Genomic DNA, 13,989 nt, shown 5'->3' on the forward strand with positions numbered 1-13,989 from the left:
CTTGATTTAGAAACTTGACTTGACTTTAGAGACTTGTCATTATCATTAATTGGTTGCTCACAGTGATATTTTTTTTGATAAAATTATTAAATAATTTTACACATACTTGCATTACTCCTCGGTTAGAAAATCTTATACGATATAAGTCTACTTCCAGCTTTGTAGACGATATCAGTGGTGGCTTTTAGTCACCTAATCGACATTGAATGTTGTTTTATAGATTTCAATTAATTTTACATTTCTTCTCTCTGCACCCACATTTTATGAGGTATGGTTTGATGTTTCGACTTTCTTGTATTGAAAAAATAGTTACCATTAATGTCAGTGTCAAATCACAAATGTTTATCAGACAACATAACCTGGTCGTACGTGTGCCTTGTGGTCTTTTAATTACAATTTAGATTATTTCAGTTTATAAATGAATTAAAATGGCAAAAGTTAAAAACAAGCGGAATTCAGGACTAGCTGATAAAGTTCACAGTAATAGAAAAGCAGAGATCAACAAAAAGAAAATCAATCCATTTGAGGTGCATGTGAATCGTGAAAAAATTAAAGTTTTAGGGAAGAAATCGAAGCATGATAAAGGTTTGCCTGGTGTATCTCGAGCTAAAGCTGTACAGAAGGTAACGCATTATTTACTGTAAAAAAAAAAACGAAGCATAAAATACGCTTTTTGTTGAATTTTACTGTCTTGATTCATAAATTCATTTACTGGTGGTAGGACCTCTTGTGAGTCCGCGCGGGTAGGTACCACCCTGCCTATTTCTGCCGTGAAGCAGTAATGCGTTTCGGTTTGAAAGGTGGGGCAGCCGTTGTAACTATACCTTGAGACCTTAGAACTTATATCTCAAGGTGGGTGGCGCATTTACGTTGTACTTGTTGTCTATGGGCTCCAGCAATCACTTAACACCACGTGGGCTGTGAGCTCGTCCACCCATATAAATAATAAAAAAATATATTCTAAATTCAAAAAAGTAAAATGCTGAAGAATTTTGGAAAAAAAAATTTATTTACTGCTTGGCAAATGAATTTTAGCTAAGGTGGTAATTTTAATCCCTTTTCAGCTACAGAAAATCTCACAAGGGTGCACTTAAAAATATTTTAATAATGTAACCACAATGATTAATGAACGTTTTAGAGAAAAGAGACATTGGGCACAGAAATGAAGCTGATGAATAAGACAAACACATTTATTGATCGTCGTATTGGTGAGAAAAACAACCAGTTGTCAGCTGAAGATAAAATGATTGCGAGATTTGCCGCTGAAAGAGTTAAACAACACAATAAAAAGAGTATATACAATTTGGCAGATGATGAGATATTAACACATAGGTAAATGTTTTTAGATTTCTGTTTACGTTTTATGATATGTTGTATTTGACTTAATATTCAGATGGAATTTGACTTCTTATTGAGATGTTTACATTATAATTTTTTTAAATACTAAAGTATTTATTTATGGTTACAGAGGCCAAACGTTGGAGCAAATAGAAAAGTTTGATGATCCAAGATCTGATGATGAAGATGAAGAAGGAAAGGCATATGGTGGACTAGACTGTAAGTTAGTGTAACGACGCAGTGATATGTTAGAAGAGTTCCAAATCTAGGTTCATAAAAGTATCCAGCCGATGTGTAATGTCCTCTTATCAGTTTACATTTTAATAGCTTTATATGATATGTAAATTTCAAAGGTTATTGACTGTATTGAATCAATAGGATAAACAATTGATGTTTTAAGTGGTGTTAGCCACACATGAGCTTAATGCCTCCACTATATTGTATAGGGTAACCTGCTCTTTTTTAAATTTTTATTTATTGCTTAGATGGTTGTAATTTGCTCTGTCATATGTATCAGAGAACTTGAAGAAATATATTTTTTACAGATGACTTTGTTGCTGAAGGCCACTTTGGTGGAGGAATGCTTTCAAAAACTGACTCAAAAGACGGTGCAAAATCTCACAAAGATTTAATAGAGCAGTTAATAGCAGAGTCAAAGAAAAGGAAGGCAGAGAAGCAGAAAGATAAAGAACAGACTTTAGATTTGACAGAAAAGTTAGATAGTGAATGGAAAGATCTTCAACCGGTTGTTTTTAAGAGACCGAGAGTAGAAGAAGAGTCTGCTATTGATAAAGTGCTGAATAAAGCAGAAAAGAATAGTCAGGATTATGATAAGATGATGAGAGAGTTGAAGTTTGAGAAGAGAGGAACGGTATGTTCATTCATATTGATTGCTGGCAAAGATAATGTCGATGAGTGATTGGGACTGCATTACCATCAACTGGGCCCAGCCCACTGAGTATCTCACGGATCTTCTCAGTGGGCAGCGTTTCCGATCCAGTGATAGATTTGCGAAGCACTGCTCTTGCTAGGGTTAGTGTTAGTAACGTCGTCAGGTTTGTGCACTGTGAGCTCACCTACTTGTTAAGGCTACGCTGAAATGGTCTCTCAAGACAGTCAGAATAGGGAGGAAAAAAAAAACGACAGGACTCTTTCTACAATACCAAAAAAAAAAAACATAGTCAATTTTTTTGTGAATGTAATAAAATTTATTTTACAGCCTTCAGATGCCCTAAAAAGCGACGAGAAACAAGCAAAAGAAGAGAGGGAAAAGTTAGAGCAGTGGGAGAGAGAACGACAACAGAGAATGACGGGAGATGATGAAGTAATACCTGTAAGGGTTAAACAACCTGCTCCTAAACACAGGTGAAATATTCATTGATTGATTACAAACCAGCTATTTGTCTGATGTATGTAAAGCCACAATGACATCATGTCTTTTGTGTTTGGTTAGTTAAAATCATGTCAGTCATGAAAACGTGTTAAATACACATTTATTTCGAAAAAAAAATTGCCCATCTGCAGTAATGAGTCTTATCCTTTAAGCTATGACAACTTCATGATGATAAACTAGGATCTTCCCTACTGGTGCTGATGTGTATATACCAATATATTTATAAAACAAAACAATAGGTATTATAGTTGATAACTTAGAGAAACATGTCCAAAGATGTTTGAAAAATTGTTGTGAGAGCCAATGTTCTAATTACAGCAACAAAATCATAGGATAGTTTATATAGTTTGAAGTGAATAAAGAAATGTTTTTAAATAAACTTGTCAATAGAAACTTCCAATTAAAATTTAAGAATGCACCTGGATGCCGTTACTTTTTGTATAATATGTGAGTTCTCACAGGTCAGCCGAGGACCTTGATGACAATTTCGAGTTGGAAGACGAGGCTAGTTTTATGTTGGCGTATGATAAGGATGGAAAACCTTTAGTACCAGAACATATTCTTAAAGATTATTCAGGTGAGCTATGACCTCTAAACTCTTTCTTCTCTACCTTCTATCTTATCTACAGATTGCTAATATTAAATGCTCACAAAAATATTACAGTACCAAACGCAAAACCGAAGTTTGAAGATGGCGTTTCGGATACGTCTGATGAAGAAAACAGTGATGATGCTGATGATGAAAGTAACGGTGATGATGATGGAGATAGCGATGAACAAGAAGTGTCGGATGAAGATGCACCTGAAGAGACTACTGATGATGAAAAACATGTCAACGATACCGACAACAAAGGTGCAGCAAAAGAAATAAATGATAACAGAGTTGAGGGAAAGAAACTTGAAGTTGAAAACCTTTCATCACAGTCTGAATCTGAAGAGGATACTGAAGATGAACTAAACGTAAATATAGAAGAGGGAACCAAAGTTAAAGAACCCCAAAAAGTTACAACCCAAATTCAAATTAATAATGTTGATACTTCAGAAGACAGCTCAAACGATATCCCAGAATCTAATGACAAACAGAATGTGCTTAAGATAACTGAAAAAAATTGTATATCAAATAATGTTTCAGCTAAATGTAATGGAAATGTAATTAATGAGAACAATCGTAAGAATGTGGATGATCTGAACGCTTTTAATGATTTGAAATCATCTAGTGATGAGAGTGATGACAGTGATGTAGATGATACAGAAATCGGCGCTATGTTTGAGAAGAGCAATGAAGGTGAAAGTTTAAAGGTGAGATTATAAATGTAACAAGCTTAGGATTTGATTTCAACTTTACATTTGTAGGCTACATTGGCCAATTCATACTCACTGATTTCGACGATAACTGATGATGGTTACGAGGTGGAAAAATAATATTTTTCTCCTACTTACGCCGAAAGTTCCTTTTTCCTCCCGCTGTAACCCCGGGAAGGGAAGAAAGTGTAACCCCGGCACAGTATTCCACGAACTTTCGGCCTGGTAGGAGAAAAAATAGTATGTGCACCAAGGGAGAAAAGTAGGACATTTCCTCCCGCGTATAAAAAAAAAGTACTATTTTAATAATTTTTTCAGGAATTATTGTCCGGAAAAACACCTTCACAGCAGTATACAGCCATACAGAAACTGATAAAAACATATGATCCCAGCTTAGGCGAGGAGAACAAAGACAAACTGAGTCGCCTATTCGCTCACTTACTACAACACATCAACGATATTTTTACCAATTTAAAAGACGAAGGCTCCGTTATAAAAGCCTTCCTGATATTCGATAGATTAGTACCTCATATGTTTGATCTGGCCAAGCTGAATAAAATTTCAACTAAAAAGTACTTGGTCGATCTGTTGGTAGAAAAGCGAAATAAATATATGAAACGCCCGAAACGTATACCGGATTTGGACACGTTAATATTTTTCAAATTGATCTCGCTGCTGTATCCCACGTCCGACTTTCGGCATCCGGTAACGACGCCATCTTTGTTGTTTATGTCCGAGATTTTGAATCGGTCTAGATTCGACGACGCTTTCTCGATATCAAGGGGATTCTTTGTGACAGCCCTAATTTTAGAATACACTGTTCTGTCAAAACGATTAGTACCGTCCGCGCTGAATTACTTAAGAGGCATTTTATATTATTGTGCGAACACATCAATACTTAATCAAGTACAATTAGTCCCGCCTTTTATGTTACATAAAATGGAGAAGATTCTAAATTTAAACACAGATTGTTCTAAAATGTCGGTCGCGAACAAGATGGCCGCTAAAGATTTGATTCTAGAGAGTGTAGATGATGACTTCAAAATCCGCTGTTTGCTGATCAGTACGGTGATGTTGAAGGAGTTCTTTGACAATTTTAATGAGTTAGAGGCACAGGAATGCATGTTTGAGTATCACATAAAGTTGTTAGCCAGGATCGATACAGAATTGTACCCCAAGAAGGTGGCCAGTGTCGTTTCCGAAGTAAGTCAGTACATGAAAGAGTGCTTAGAAATGAAAACTTACACTCCGTTGTGTAGAGAGAAAAAGATACCCAAAGCTTTGAGGTTGTATGAACCGGATGTGCAGGAGGTGTAAGTATTTTAAATGCATTTCATAAATTCCCTTGTTGATATTTTTAATTTTTGACGTGACGTCTTATAATTCGATGGAGCCGGCTGCACGCACGAAAAAACATAACTCATGCGGCGTTACCTCGCTCCGAGGCGTATTTTCTTATGACGTTGTCACGTTTAACTATCGTCAGTAAACCGAATTTACAGACAACCGATTTTTCATAAATCAAGGAAATATGTCGATTACAGGTAACCATAGATTTTCATTCCTTCTTGATTCATTCATTCATTCATTCATTCCGTCATTCCTTGTTGAAGTTGAGTGTAACTAGGTTTTATTCTCTGATTTAATTTAAACATTATTTATATTACAAAATCATTGTAACAGGGATGATCGTTTTAATTACATAGGCTGTTGTTATCACTGTGAAATTAATCATTTAAATGATGGCCAACAGTTTCACTGGAAGTAAAGGCTCTAAATTATCAAGAGAACAGGCGGAAGCTGCTCGTTTGAAGACTAAACTAAAGAAAGAGATGAAGGGAGCTCTCCGTGAGATCAGAAGAGACAAGTCCTATATAGCTTCTGTTAAGCTAAAGGAGAAGATGCGCAGGTAATGTATTGGCAAACATATGTTAATATATTCTCTAGAGCAGGGGTTCCCAAACTTATTTTGTCTATTGCCTACTTTGAGAATAAATTCTTTTTTAGCGCCCCCATTTTTTTGCCTCTTTAAAAACCACTATAGCAAAAGCTCAGTGGGTGTCTAAGAGTCCTCCTAGATGACAAATCGCCTCCCAAGCCTCTACACAACGCCCCCCTATTTTTTCTGGGTCTCTTAACGCCTCCCTTTCGGCCTGTAGCCCCCACAAGGGCGCGTTATCGCCCACTTCAGGAAAGCCTGCTTTAGAGATTGTGGGCGACTTAGGAACTTGAATTTGTAACCGGTGTATTTGTATCGAGTGATGTCACTGTCTCAGTGTTGGAGGTACCGCAAGTACCGATTATCCTAAGGAAATACTGAACACAAGTTCCATACAATTTTTTTTATTGCTTAGGCGGGTGGCCGAGCTCACGGCTCACCTGATATTAAGTGGTTACTGGAGCCCATAGACATCTACAACGTGAATGTCACCATCAGCCCTGAGATATAAGTTCTAAGGTGTCAGTTTTTAAAGTATAACGGCTGCCCCACCCTTCAAACCGAAACTTTCACAATGAAGGATGAATACTGTGTAATAATAAATTGGTATCAATAAAATGCTTATAAATAAATTTGCGGATAGGCAAGTAAGCGGTTTGCATTATATGCACTTGACGTTGTGTACTTTGCGTAAAACTGATAACTGATATGGTCCTAGTCTCCGAGTCACATGCGTCAAGTTTGTGTCACGATTCCTTTGAATAATATTAATTAAAATATTGTAATTACAGTGACAATATAAGAAAAGAAAAGGTAAAACAAATCTACAAAGAGGCGGCCATACAACAAGGAGAATTGAATAAGCTGAAGAGAAGTAAATGATGAATATTGGACATGTACAAAATAATAAAATTGTTTTATAAATTTTGTTTTATTTGGCTGTTCACTGAAATCTGGTCTTGAACTTGATATTGCTTTCACGAGACCAATGGCCTGACAACTCAGTATACTGATACAGTAGGTACTATCAGGTTTCTTAAGTCTTTAGGGATTTTAATACGGTGAAGCATATGCTCGCGTATTGCCACGCATGGGAGGACGACGCTATACACTCATCGGGTAAATGATTCGACTTGTGGCGTTGGAGTATCGCATCTTGTGGGAACAGATCCCGACATATGAGAAGGAGTGTTTGTTTACTCAATATGAACCCGTCACCGTGTCGACCGATTGGTATTCAATCAGTTCATCAGTTTATTCATACCTTATTCTTTTAATTCTAGAGAATCATTGATAAGCTGCGTGAAACGGAGTTTATTATCAAGTGATCTACCAGATGTCACAGTCACAAATCACGTTGACAAAAATCGTTGATGCATCAAATTGTATTTAATCTATGGATGCACTTATTCCCCATTATAATGCGACTAATTTGAAAACCACTTCTATGAAACTTTGTGGAAGCTCCGTTCACTTCGCTACTTAATTTACCCGGCTTACAGTTACAACTACAGACCGTTTCAGCCATAGATATACATAAATTTCAGCAACGTCTAGTTTGATTAAATTTCATTATAACATCTCTTCAGTTTTTACCCATAATCCGTTTTAAAGTAAGTACTTAAATAATTTGCCCTTTATAAAATTCTACTTTTTAGAAATACACCGGTGTATTTTAAGATAACAATTATTGCATAATACATCCTATATCTTTACAAATGATGCTTCACGCTTCAAAATTTGAGTCGACTGTCTTGTAATTACATCACCGCACTGATTTCTAAATTTAAACTGTTCCCCAAGTAAGTGTACTTCTACATTTATCTACATTTAACTTTTTTACCAAATTATCAGAAGTGATAATGTTATCACATAATTTGCTAATCACAGAGAATTTTAAGTTAGAGGTGATAATTAGTAAATTTTAGTACTCGACAACAATTTGCTGCTATTAAATAAGATTTAAAAATGGAAAATTTGGATACAGCTAGGTAAATCAATAGTTTAACATTTAATTTATTTGTTACAATTTTTTAATATAACAACTAGATGTGACGCGGAACCGCATTTAATTTTCGATAAATACATATTACACATTAGTTTGCTTTTATAATTATATTTAATATTCATGACCAAATTTCACTTTACTACATTAATTCACCAATGTGTTTGTTCTATTTGTCTAAGAAACAAATAAAAGGCAAAAAAAGGTCATTTTAAGATTTGGTACCATGAACACGACTTTTTTTTCTTTTTTATCTATTTGTAAACCTTGCCTTTTTAAGATTGTTTGGCTATTTATCTCTGATACCATATTATATACATATTAGTAACTAAATATTTAATTCCTGAAGCCAAAGCGGGAATAAGCTACCCACCTAAATGTAAACAGAACACATTATTAATTTACTACCAATGATAAACTTGTCTTTTTTGCAATCAAATTTCTTAAGCTCTTATTTTGAATGTAAAGGACGTGCCTCACTCTGTGTTGTTTTTATTCTGTCGATTTAGCTCTTAAGTTGTTTTCTAAGAGTTTTACATTGGGAGTTAATTATAATATGTTTGGATATGCTCATGTGTTACAGTCTGTACCAGAATGAGTAATGAATAGTTTTAAGCCTCTAGATCAAGACTTAATACTGCTAATCATCAGCCTCCATCACCTATATTTGTTTATCTATAAGCTGTTTTAAATTGAAATATCAAAGTTACAATCTGCAAAATAGCTAACAGCTAAAAGCTACAGAATATGCAGAGAATTGCTTGTTTATTTATATTGGGTTGAAGTGACAGAAAAAAAGGATAGCTCAAGTGTATCTCAAATTTAAATATTTAAAGAGGTCTTAAATAGTCAAAAAAGGTTTCAACACAAAAATTTTGTTTAACTTAATAGTTCCTGAGATGTGTACTTCTAAAGCTGTAAGATTATGAGATTTTAATGTGTGACTTTGGAATTAGAATGTACATTTTTTTCACTCATTGAACTAACAAAGAATTTTACTTCAGTGTTCATAAATTGTAACTGCAAACATTCACAGTATAGTGAACCCCTCACTGCTATCCAATAAGCACCTTGTAAGTGCCATTACGATGGATAAACTTTTAGAATTTGTATTGATAACCTGCTTGTAACAATTTTCCATTTAGAAATTATGACGTACATGTAAAATTTAAATGTGCCATTGTGATCAGACTGTCAAATAAAAAAAATCAAGTATGAAAAATAACCTTCAATGTACTATTCAAATTATGAAGTATTTAATTTAACAAAAAGTAATGATTTAATTAAATGGCTGACCTTGGAGATATGTATAAATGTACATATAATGAATGTAATAATATCGACGCTTGAAAGGCAAACGTGACTAAGCGACAATGCGTGAACTTTACAGTAGACTAATTTAAAGTTGAAATACCTGAAAACAAAATTTATTTTAATGAATCTAGCTGTAGGAGAATCTAGCTAGCAGCTGTTGGATTGAAATGATTTTAATAGACCTAGAAATATATATTTTTTGCGCATCGAATATGCTTATTGCCTATCATTTATGTACAAAGCAGTTATTGTCGCTTAGTCACGTTTGCCTTTCAAGCGTCGATATATATATTGCGAAACTTAGAAAAATAATATTGTAGATGGAGTATTATTTAGTGAATTAAGGCATATTCATAATTAGTTTTCAAAATCTTGACATAGGTAGACTAGAAATCTTTAAGATAATGCTTCGGACCTGCTGGGGCTGTGAGCTTTCATATCCAGATTGATATATACTTAAATTAAGACTACAATTGGATTAATAAAGTTATTTGTATTCTAGAGATTTCGTAATGGCTAATTGGCCTGCACTCGGTTCGATTATCCTCCCAAATGTCGGTGGATGGGCCAATGGACTGTTCTTTGCGGGTCAAATCCGTAAAGACAACAGTGAAAAGTCCTGGTATGATGAGTTAAAGAAGCCAAGCTGGACTCCCCCAAAGTGGGTATTTGGTCCAGCTTGGACTGTTCTCTACAGCAGCATGGGATATGCCTCTTACCTCATCTGGGAGGAATGTGATGGTTTTACTGGTGAGTTCTGAATTTGCTTAAATTAATATTATAATTGTTATGTCAACTTGAAGTAAAAAGTTTTTGTAAAATAGTTCATCGGTCATGAAAAGGTCATTCATATATATACAACGATTTTGAGTATGTCATCTATTCGTAGATGACTCATAGATGATAAGTAGGCAAAGACAAAAGTATCATACTTTCCCCTGTTTGTTTAGCTTTTCAACATCTTTGGAATTTGTATTATTTTTCATAACATCTGTACAAACCCAAAAGAAAATTCGATACATTTCCATTTAATATAAAATATGAAATTTATCTTAATTATGAGGTTGCTGGTGGTAATGGTAGAATTTTGATCATCAGGTGACCGCTAGTTAATTAAACACTAGTTAAAACTAGTGAAATAATGTAGAACTTAATTTGTCATATTACAGAAGATGCAGTCCTACCTCTCACATTGTACGGAGTACAGCTGCTACTCAACTGGTCTTGGACTCCTATTTTCTTCGGATTGAAGGACTTCAAGCTGGTTGGTTTAATATGTTTTTATTTTTTTCTTTACGATGAAACGTTGCATAAATTTAGTCTATTCAGAAATATTTATTGATAAGATTATAAAATATATGGTCTAGGGAACAGCTTGGAGGGCCCATATGTTGGGTATTTTTTTTAGATGTGTGGACGAGCTCACAGCCCACCTGGTGTTAAGTGGTTACTGGAGCTCATAGACATCTACAATGTAAATGCGCCACCCACTTTGAGATATAAGTTCTAAGGTACCTATAACATAACTATGATTAGAAACATAAGTGACAGGTCTGTATTATGTCAAAAGTTAAAGCAAATCTGTAAAAAAATTCTGGTAATAAGGTCTGTTGTAAATCTACACTGCTTCTGGTAACTATTCTGATAAAATGGCCATATGGTAATCGTGATTCCCAGTTTGTAGGGTACGGTGGAGCCGGACTGATGTAGTTTGTCAACCTGATGTCAACATTTAACTGTAGCATAACATATGATAAAACTTGTTTTGTTTCTTTCAGGCATTCATTGAGATCTCAGTGCTGTCCGGGGCAGCAGTGGCAACGACACTGTCATTCGGCAGTGTCAATAAGACAGCCGGTTTGTTACTCATACCATACTTGGCTTGGCTCGGATATGCCAGCTCCCTTTCTTACTACATCTGGAAGAACAATCCTAAACCGGTGAAGGGACAATAAAGGTAAACTTTGATATTCGGTTATTTATAATTGTATAAATATTTAACCTGCTTAATTTGGGATACTCATAATTTCTACCACAAAGCAGTAATGTGTTCCGGATTGATGGGTGGGACAAACAACATACAATTAAATTGAGGTTTCAAAATCTAAATAGGTATAGGTGGGATATCTTGTGAGTCCGCATGACCGCCTCTCTGCCTATTTCTGCCGTGAAGCAGTAATGCGTTTCGGTTTGAAGGGCGGGGCAGCCGTTGTACTGTTAAAACTGAGACCTTACTACTCATGTCTTAAGGTGGGTGGCGGCATTTACGTTGTAAGACGTCTATGGGCTCCGGTAACCACTTAACACCAGGTGGGTCGTGAGTTCTTCCGCCCATATAAACAATAAATAAAAATAAAAAACACAATACAATAGTCACACAGCAATATTTTGTTTTAATATTTTATTTAGTTAATTACTAGCTGACCCGGCAGACTTTGTAGTGCCTCAATAGATAAATGAAAGACCTAAACTTTTGTATAAAATAAACTTAAAACAAACAAAAGGAATCCGTTCGACGGGGGACACATCAAAGGAAAAACAAAAATTGATATTTTTATTTGATTCATTGATTGAGCATTTTCATATTTATTTACCTTTTAAACCTTCTCTGGACTTCCACAAATAATTCTACCAACCGTTCTCGAGTTTAGCGAGACAAACGAACAGCAATTCATTTTTATATATTTAGTTTATTATGAACTAGAGAGCACATGTGTTGGGTAATAAGTCAGTTCAGTGTGTGTTCTTACAACCTGCACTTAGAAAACGTTTTTATTAAATGCAGAACAAACACCCTCACCACAAGCAAAAAAACCAGTTTTTTTAAATTGTAAATGTAAAGTTTACTTTTAATTTTTTAAGTAAATAAGAGGTTTTTTTTTTTTCAGATCCTGACAATGGAATATTTTGCTTTATGCCTTAAATATAGATGTAAGAAAAGGTATTAATTTCGAACAGATAATAATTCGATTTCATTAAATATCAACAGTTCATAGAAATGTAATTATTATAAATAATGCTGATAATGACTTATTATGGAATTAGCATTTTTGACATTACATTATTAAAATAAATAAAAATATGTAAAAACATGTATATTAACGCTCTGGTGGTTCAGTGTTGTAAGTTTGATATAGGACATGTATCGGTAAACTTTGAATTTTACATTTTGTATATGAAACTATCCATAAAATCAAGTCAAGTGATACAGTCGAAATTTAATGCAAAAAAAACAGTACTTCAATATACGAATATCTATTAATTATTAATTGATTATTGACAAATTCTAAGGAATTCTTTGAGAGCATCATGTATTTTTACCAGAGCAAAGATCATCCTTACTGCCTGGAACACTAAAATGATCGATATTACATTAAAATGAATTTGGAAGTTTTGATTACGGTAAACGTGGAAAATGGAATACACCAATATTCGAAAATATCAAAGTTTTGTATGCAAAATAAACAATTTATTAATTGTGCTATAGATATAATATTTGTGCTTGGGTACTCTCAACAAGAAAAGTAACTTGTTCAGGTTAGTAAGGTAATAAGAACAAACAAACTTGCAATAAAAAGATAAATGTTAATATAAGCTGTTGCTCGTTGGGATCTAAGACAAGTGAATCGTGTATTTCAAAGAAATTTTAAATACTGTTTTCATGTTATCTATATATCGATGCTTATCGAGGACTTAAAATGAATATCGATCATCCCTACTGGTACGCTGGGTCTATCCACAGAGGTCATTGTTCACCGCTCTCCCCCGGAGTGTTCCCCGAGCTGTGTCACATGTCATGGCTCTTCTTGTGGTACTATTTGTTAACCAATCTGCCCACGATGGCAAAAAACATTAAGAAAGTGTACTTATTTATTTATTTATTTACCATAAGGAGAACCAACAGCCCATTAGGACAATAATGTTACAAATAATAGAAAAGCCAATAAAGGTCCCTCCCCAATATAAACAAATTAAAACAATAGCGAAACAAAAACAGAAACAAAGAAATTAAAAACAATCAGCAATCAAGAAACAACTTATATTGTGTAATAAAATAACATTGTTGACCTTGTTCGAAATTTGAATTATAAACGTTCGAAATGTCAACGGACGTCATTTAAATAATGACGCTATATAGCATGTTGTAGTTTTAGTCAATTGAGTGTCTTCAATAAACTTAATGCACAATTTATTAATATTATAGTATTTAAGCATTCCTATTGCATTTTTCTATCCTTTTATTCTCGTGACTGCTTTTACAGTATTGTAATATTTCATTGATTGTTATTTTTCGAATATACATTTTTATTGTTCATGTTTGTAGGTACTTCAATAAATTTTAAAAAATGAATTTGTGTTTTATTAAAACGGAATAAATGTTTGTGACAATTAGCAGCAATTAGAGTTGGTACTAATTTTGTAATCGCCTGGTTATACAGTGAAATTATCAGAATCGTCAGATACGCGATTTGGGTCTAGAAACTACAATTCCTACATTATCTTCCTCCTTTCTGCCTCCCCATAACTGATCGGCGAGTTTAAGATTTTAACCAGACTTCTAATGAGGTATCGGAATGCAGTATTAACACCAATGGAATAAGTCACAGAAACGCGATAATCTGCTTGAGGGCTATGTGAGGTCAATGAACTGTCAATGTCAATGTACACACATTGTCAATATTCGCGGTCTTTATCTTC

The 13,989-nt window shown here is 34.4% G+C and overlaps 2 protein-coding genes across 6 annotated transcripts; both read left to right on the plus strand.

Annotated features, from left to right (window-relative positions):
- The first annotated feature begins 281 nt into the window (after positions 1-281).
- On the plus strand, positions 282-6,896 carry LOC101746876 (nucleolar protein 14 homolog). Its single transcript, XM_004932959.5, has 10 exons — positions 282-623; positions 1,139-1,332; positions 1,469-1,557; positions 1,884-2,209; positions 2,558-2,703; positions 3,193-3,308; positions 3,396-4,030; positions 4,352-5,346; positions 5,787-5,942; positions 6,764-6,896. The coding sequence occupies exons 1-10, from the start codon at positions 429-431 to the stop codon at positions 6,852-6,854; spliced, it is 2,943 nt and encodes a 980-aa protein (XP_004933016.1). The 5' UTR covers positions 282-428; the 3' UTR covers positions 6,855-6,896.
- Positions 6,897-7,473: 577 nt separating this feature from the next.
- LOC732875 (peripheral-type benzodiazepine receptor) lies at positions 7,474-13,642 on the plus strand. 5 transcript variants are annotated; one of them, XR_009976764.1, is made up of 6 exons: positions 7,610-7,963; positions 9,794-10,041; positions 10,461-10,555; positions 11,070-11,248; positions 12,180-12,693; positions 12,739-13,642. XR_009976764.1 is itself a non-coding variant. In NM_001046878.1 (5 exons), the coding sequence occupies exons 2-4, from the start codon at positions 9,804-9,806 to the stop codon at positions 11,244-11,246; spliced, it is 510 nt and encodes a 169-aa protein (NP_001040343.1). In that variant the 5' UTR covers positions 7,474-7,585; positions 9,794-9,803; the 3' UTR covers positions 11,247-11,248; positions 12,180-13,638. The 5 variants fall into 5 exon arrangements, 3 of the variants coding, with proteins under 3 accessions (NP_001040343.1, XP_012551631.1, XP_012551632.1); XR_009976766.1 differs by having other exon boundaries at positions 7,611-7,774; NM_001046878.1 differs by lacking the exon at positions 7,610-7,963 and adding an exon at positions 7,474-7,585 and having other exon boundaries at positions 12,180-13,638.
- The last annotated feature ends 347 nt before the right edge of the window (positions 13,643-13,989 follow it).

The sequence above is a fragment of the Bombyx mori genome, chromosome 26, assembly GCF_030269925.1.
Source record: "Bombyx mori chromosome 26, ASM3026992v2".
Taxonomy (NCBI): domain Eukaryota; kingdom Metazoa; phylum Arthropoda; class Insecta; order Lepidoptera; family Bombycidae; genus Bombyx; species Bombyx mori.